The 7,373-nt window shown below is 36.7% G+C and overlaps 1 protein-coding gene across 1 annotated transcript in view; it reads right to left on the bottom strand.

Moving 5' to 3' along the window:
* Positions 1 to 3,788: 3,788 nt before the first annotated feature.
* LOC107575530 (bromo adjacent homology domain-containing 1 protein-like) overlaps positions 3,789 to 7,373 on the bottom strand; it is a 12,940-nt gene continuing 9,355 nt past the window's right edge. The window contains exons 4-7 of the mRNA XM_016261892.1: positions 6,810 to 6,969; positions 6,370 to 6,449; positions 5,457 to 5,548; positions 3,789 to 4,275 (exon numbers count right to left, since the gene is read on the bottom strand). Coding sequence (XP_016117378.1) covers positions 4,089 to 4,275; positions 5,457 to 5,548; positions 6,370 to 6,449; positions 6,810 to 6,969 — 519 coding nt within the window. The 3' untranslated portion in view covers positions 3,789 to 4,088. The remainder of the gene's footprint in view (positions 4,276 to 5,456; positions 5,549 to 6,369; positions 6,450 to 6,809; positions 6,970 to 7,373) is intronic.

The following is a 7,373-nucleotide window of genomic DNA, read 5'->3' as shown; positions in this document are numbered from 1 at the left end:
CACTCACACACACTGTCACTCACTCACACAGACACACACACACACTCACAGACACACACACTCTGTCACTCACACACACACACACACACAGACACACTCACTCACAGACACACACACTCACAGACTCACAGACACACTCACTCACAGACTCACAGACACACTCACAGACACTCACTCACAGACACACACACTCACACACACACACACACACACTCACTCACAGACACACACACACTCACTCGCACACACTCATAGACTCGCACACACTCACAGACTGGCACACACTCACAGACACACTCCCTCACACACACACACACACACACACAGACACACACACTCACAGACACACACACACACTCATTCACTCACAGACACACACACACACACAGACACACACACACTCACAGACACACACACACACTCACAGACACACTCATTCACTCACAGACACACACACACACAAGCGTGTCACTGAAAACTGACATCTGCTGGACACACAGAGCAAAGCAGGACTGAAGCAGCAGAAGTAATGAACAAGTTTCAACATGAAGGTCAGAGATTAAACTTGACATCAATCACTAAATTAAGCATTAAATATGCTGTCCTTCCATAAAAGCAATAAAGCACTTGAGTTCATACATTAACTAAAATCTTTTTTTTTTAAATGTGATACATGAAAAAAAAAGAACATTTACTGAATGAAATGAGTGCCGTCAAATGAATTATCGCGATTCATTTCATCCAAAACAAAAGTGAGTGTGTACTGTGTATATTTATTATGTATATATAAATACACACACATGCACTTATATATTTAAGAAAAATATGTTACGTTTATATATTACAAATATTTATATATGAATATAAATATATACTTGAAAATACATGTTAATATTTTCAAAAGATATGCTGTATGTGTGTATCTATTTGCATAATACACAGTACACACACATTATGCAAACAAAAACTTGATAGCTTTTGACAGCACTAACTGAAATAAAATAAGATATGACTTCAACTAGTGGTCAAGGCTCATTTTAATTGAGTTTAACGTGATCTAATAAAGTAACTGAAACTGAAATAAAAATGAATAAGAACTATATAGACACATTGAGAAAATAAAAAGGTAAAACTACAAAATGAAAAACACAACCAATAACTTTTAAATTAAAATGTAAAGGGTAAATCTAACTTGCATAATACACAGTACACACACATTATGCAAACAAAAACTTGATAGCTTTTGACAGCACTAACTGAAATAAAATAAAATATGACTTCAACTAGTGGTCAAGGCTCATTTTAATTGAGTTTAACGTGATCTAATAAAGTAACTGAAACTGAAATAAAAATGAATAAGAACTATATAGACACATTGAGAAAATAAAAAGGTAAAACTACAAAATGAAAAACACAACCAATAACTTTTAAATTAAAATGTAAAGGGTAAATCTAACAAAAACTAAATAAATAAAAAAATAGTATCTCAATTATTTAAAAACAAAATGCTGTTACACATGGCTTATTGCTTTAAAACAAGTGTTTTATAACATCAGGAGAATCAGCCAACAGAGGACTCTTATAAATACTCTTTCATTGAACAATAATCAGCCATCAACAAACAAACAAATGAAAAAGAGGGACAAAATAAAGACATCAGATAACAAATATTCACACCTTCCAATAAAAAAATAGTATCTCAATTATTTAAAAACAAAATGCTGTTACACATGGCTTATTGCTTTAAAACAAGTGTTTTATAACATCAGGAGAATCAGCCAACAGAGGACTCTTATAAATACTCTTTCATTGAACAATAATCAGCCATCAACAAACAAACAAATGAAGAAGAGGGACAAAATAAAGACATCAGATAACAAATATTCACACCTTCTCTCTGAACTTCTGAAACTCTCCATTTAACCTCGTCTGAATGAAGCGCTCGTTAAGACTTCAGGATGTGATGATACTCAGAATTAAACAAAACCGAGATGATAATAAATCTACTGCACTTAATATTGCAGCAGCACTTCAAAACACTCTTAAACCACGAGGACTTGAAATATAGATATACGCTTATACTCCGTTTGAAATACTTTCTTTAAATACAATTACAAGTCTCCAAAGTATGCTAGATGCACTGTGCAAGGCTTCATAAGCTCGTCTACAGCGGCCTGCCGTTCCTCGTTCATTACGAGATGTATCAGTAACTCGGATCATTAATCAGAGAAAATAACAGCAATTTAAATAGATTTGATTTAGATCTAAAAATATATTGCATATTCCAGCTGTAGAAACAGGGTTAATAAAATATCTAGTAATAACTAGTATCTCGTAGAAATAACTCACCCGCCGTCAAACCGTCTGTTCACTGAAAATAACAGCTTTCTACTGGTCTGACTTCATCGGAGGAGCTTCTAGACTGGATTTCAGACTCAGAATCCACTGTAATACATATATCTAAACACACTTATGTTACGGTGCTACTAAACAGCTGCGTCTCTCATGAAGAGCAGGTGAAGAAAAACTATATTAAACACTAATAATGAGATGCAACTAACCATATAACGCCGTCTAGATGAAGAAAATGAAGCTGATTTGATCCAATTAAAGCTCTGCATCTAAAAAATCGAGTTAAATTCGTAGGAAAAGACAAAAACGACGGGGAATGTAATAGTGCAATTTCTCTAGGGGCGTCGGTTCGTCAAATGAATATTAAAATATATCTGTGCATTCTAGAGACATTAATTTCATGCATATAAAACATAGATCTCCTTACAAATCAGGCGAGACACTTCAGCTGATGAATGTTTTGTCCTTTGGTTCGTTTGGTCAGATTTCAGAGAAAGAGGCTAAATGAATTCTTTACAAAAGCTCCAAGACACTTTGAGCGTGAGCTTCAATCTGACGACTGATAATCAGAGCCGAATGAAGAACATCAGCTGAGCATCACACAAACACGCCCTTAAAGAGACAGTTCACAGGGTAGAAAAATACTATGGAAGTCAATGGCTGCCGTCAAGTGTTTGTTTCCAACATTCTTCAAAGTATCTTCTTTTGTGCTTAACAGAAGCCAGACACTCTTAAGGCCCGCTCACACCACGATAACTATACACTGAAAACTAATTCATCTGAAACCAATTTCACTCAGAAATTGCTAATACATTTTACAAGTAATTACAAAGAAACAGCAAGTGACACAGTGAATTAAATGTGACATTTAGAAGTAAAAAGACTGAACGTGTATTTTCTCGTAAAGCGTGCTACAATAATCGGTTTTATTTATAACTTTGAAAAATCATTAAATAATCCAGCGGACGTTATTGTTTTGTTTATTATAAGCACGTGCTGTAGTTTTGTCGTCTGTCGCTTTAAATGCTCAAACTCTTTAAAGTCTGATGTTTTTATTGTTTATTATTTAGACGATATGTGACCCTGGAGCACAAAACCAGTCATGAGGGTCAGTTTTGTGAAACTGAGATGTATGCATCAGCTGAAAGCTGAATAATAAGCTTTTCATTGATGTATGGTTTGTTAGGATCAGACAATATTTGAAAATCTGGAATCTGAGGGTGCAAAAAAATCTAAATATTGAGAAAATCATCTTTAAAGTTGTCCAAATGAAGTTCTTAGCAATGCATATTACTAATCACACATTAAGTTTTGATATATTTACGGTAGGACATTTACTAAATATCTTCATGGAACATGATCTTTACTTAATATCCTAATGATTTTTGGCATAAAAGAGAAATCTATAATTTTGACCCAAACAATGTATTGTTGGCTATTGCTACAAATATCCCCCAGCGACTTAACACTGCTTTTGTGCTGCAGGGACACATATAGATCATCTGTGCTGTCATAGTTGTAGTTGTGTTGTAGTAGTTATTATAGTTATGGTTATATCGACATTAGTGTGAACGGACCTTTAATCTGGATCTGCGGAGATCTAGTCTTGATCTTGTGAGATATTTTCTGAAAGCATTCTGGATCCTCTGGAGCTTCTTCATCGTCTCTCAGCAGTGTGACAGTCCAGTGTGCGTGACAAAGCTTCAGCGAGGAGGAGGAGGAGGAGGAGGAAAGCTTCACTGCGGGTTCTTGAGGATGCGTCCGAAGCGGAAGTCGTAGACGTGTCTGCACAGATACACCAGCCGCGGATCCACGCCATCGGGAACCAGGCGGTGGGCGGGGCCAGCGCTGTCGGATGGGCGGGGCATCAGCGGGGCGTGGTCGGACACGCCCTCCGAGCACCGCTTCAGCAAGGCACAAAATCTGTGACATCACACGCCACCTTTATTTATATAGCGCTTTAACAACATAGATTGTAAGTTAATGCTGTTAAATAGAGAGAAAATGAAGAGTTCATTTGCAAAAACAAACATTGTGCATTCCAATTAATCTCAATCAAACTGTAGTTGGGTTATTTTGATTAGGTTCAAAAATACAGCTAACTAACACAATAAAAACATGATTACATGATAAAAAAAATCAAAATCAAAATCAATGTCAAAAAATGGAGTTATCCGTGTTTGCAAATAAACTCTTCAAATGTACATTTAAAAAAACGTGTAGGCAGTGTTGAGTAAGTTACTCTAAAAAGGTAATTAATTACTAGTTACTTTCTAAATCCTGTATCAATCTGGACGAGTTAATGATGCAAGGATAGACATGAAACGCTTCTTTTAATTCTTTCAAGGAACTACATCAGTTATTCTGCTCACTCTTTAGATTAGAGTCCAGTTCTCACTCAACATACTGCGAACTACTGCTTCCCAGGGCTCTGAACCGCTTCAAGGGACGAAAACAAAACCGGAAACGAACGATATTTGGACAGGAACAGAAAAAAAATACACTGTTATAGTTCCGATCGAAAATTTGAAATGGCCATTAACCAGTTAATAACGTTATTTTATCGTTCCATTTAATATTTGTACAAGGCAATTTTATACGAGTAGCATTTTGTTTTAACAGTGCAGCAAACATTTTTAAATCTCTTAAAAAATTTGTGGAAAAAAAAATAGTGAGAATTGGACACTAAAGTGTTACCAATATTCTTATCAACTCGCCAAAGTGTTTAAAGTGAGAAGGGTAGCTAAAAGCATGCATTTTAAAGTTAGACTTTACATTTTTATGTTAAATCCACTGCTGTATTGTATATGAATCTTCTACAGTCTGTACACAGTATTGAGTTCAATTACTTAAGAAGTAAGTGTTATTAAATGACAGAAAACATAAGAGTAATCAAGGGAAAACTACTGCTTAGTAACCAGTTAGACCCAACACGGATTCTGTCCCTTATTTTCTTATAAAGAATCACAATTGTTCTTTATTTTCCATTTCTGAAGTTAATTGGCAACCCTAATGATGACGTAGTTATATTGTGACACCCCGACAGCGGCGCCCTCATAAAAAACTAAAGCACAGCAGTTGCGTGTGTAAGACACAAGTCTGACCTGCAGTACTGTGCCAGCGGCAGAACGTAGCAGCGGTCCTCGATGCAGGCCACGCTGTTCTCATCCTGATGACGAGAGGCGAAGATCTCGTTCTGAAAGCAGACGGATTTACTCCAGCAACAGCATGATGCAGTAACAACACACGTTACTCAGATTACTCGCTCAACTAACTAAAGTAACGCATTATCTTTCAATCTAGAAGAATCAGAGTTACTTAGTTTCCGTGTGTTGAGTGACAGCTCTGGTGTTGCCATGGAGACAGAAATCAGGAGTGAGTGCAGAGTGTTGTGTGTGAACATGATCTTACTGTAGATCTAGACTAGATATCAACATGTGTTTACTCATCTCACTGCACACAAACACATTCAGTGCTCCTCACAATCAATACAAACTCACAATATGATGCAAACCTGCAATAATTCAATATGTTAAGACAAATATGATTTATGTATTTAATTCTATTTTATCAACCAGTGTCTTTCCCGCTGATTCAATTCAAGAAAACTAATAAGACTTTAGATTTACATTTCCTTCAGCCTGAGGCTCATTCACTGAATGTGAAAGGGCTTTACATTTGCCAACTTCTTATAATAAAACAAGCAGGCAAACACAGGCCAGATGAGACAATGTGACACAAAAGTAACACAACGCATAAAAAGTAACTAAGTAATGCAATTAGTTACTTTTTTAGAGTAACGGAATATTGTAATGCGTTACTTTTAAAAGTGACTCTCTCATCTCTCACTAACCCTGCGCATGAGCAGCAGTAACAAATCTTTTTTATTATTATTATTATTTATTGATATATAAAATGATTGCTCTTTTGTTAGTTTTGATTGCTTTTATTGTCATGATTTGTAAGCTGCTTTGGATAAAAGCATCTGCTGAATGACTAAATGTAATAAGAGCAGACCTCGCAGTGCATGCTGGGATCTCTGCCGCCGTGCGTGTGCTCAGGACGATAATACCAGAACAGACTCATCATCAGCTCTCCTGAAACAACACAGATCAGGCCACACAACTCAGGATCTCATTCATTCAAATTAAACACTTACGTCATTCCACCCCCAAAAAAACACTAAAAATAACACTTCATGTCATAAGATTCATGCAAAGCATGCTGGGAGCAGCACAAATTCGCTGTCTAGTTTCTGTTAACGCAACAAAAATGATTGATTGCATTTACACAAACAACAAGAGCAGGTTAAACATCGAGCAAAGAACTGCACGAAGGTGTTCATGAACACATGACAGAAACGAACACATCTGTATTTAAGAGAACGCTTCTTTTCTTTTCTTAGCGTGCAGACAAAACAAGCCATCACTTAAATGACGATTCTTCATCGTTTTCACCTGTTCTGGGGTCTTCCCACAGAGCGGAGATCTTGGCCACGTACGGCAGGGATTTCTTGCGGGGTCCGGACCGTACGAGCACCGTGTCTCGCACCCTGATCACCTCTCCTTCACGCTCCACTCCTTCATAACACTGACGGAGAACCGTCTCGTCATCGCCCTGCAGAAGCACAGCCGTCACAGCGGAGACTGACACTGCATCCACTTTACGTTTCTAGATTAGATTCTACAAACCCAATTCCAAAAAAGTTGGGACACTGTACAAATTGTGAGTAAAAAAGGAATGGAATAATTTACAAATCTCATAAACTTATATTTTATTCACAATAGAATATAGATAACATATCAAATGTTGAAAGTGAGACATTTTGAAATGTCATGCCAAATATTGGCTCATTTTGGATTTCATGAGAGCTACACATTCCAAAAAAGTTGGGACAGGTGTCGTTGTGCAGAGTTCAGAGCCAATGAAAGGCAGTTAGCATCTAACCAGAAGTGCACTTAAAGTATATAAATATAAAATGTGTAGAAGGGCAGAGACCAGCTAAATGCAAATGACTAAAT

The sequence above is a fragment of the Sinocyclocheilus grahami genome, unplaced genomic scaffold (genome assembly GCF_001515645.1).
Source record: "Sinocyclocheilus grahami isolate Dianchi unplaced genomic scaffold, SAMN03320097.WGS_v1.1 scaffold2693.1, whole genome shotgun sequence".
NCBI lineage: Eukaryota > Metazoa > Chordata > Actinopteri > Cypriniformes > Cyprinidae > Sinocyclocheilus > Sinocyclocheilus grahami.
The sequence above is the reverse complement of the archived record's forward strand: the minus strand, read 5'-3'. Positions and strand labels throughout refer to the sequence as shown.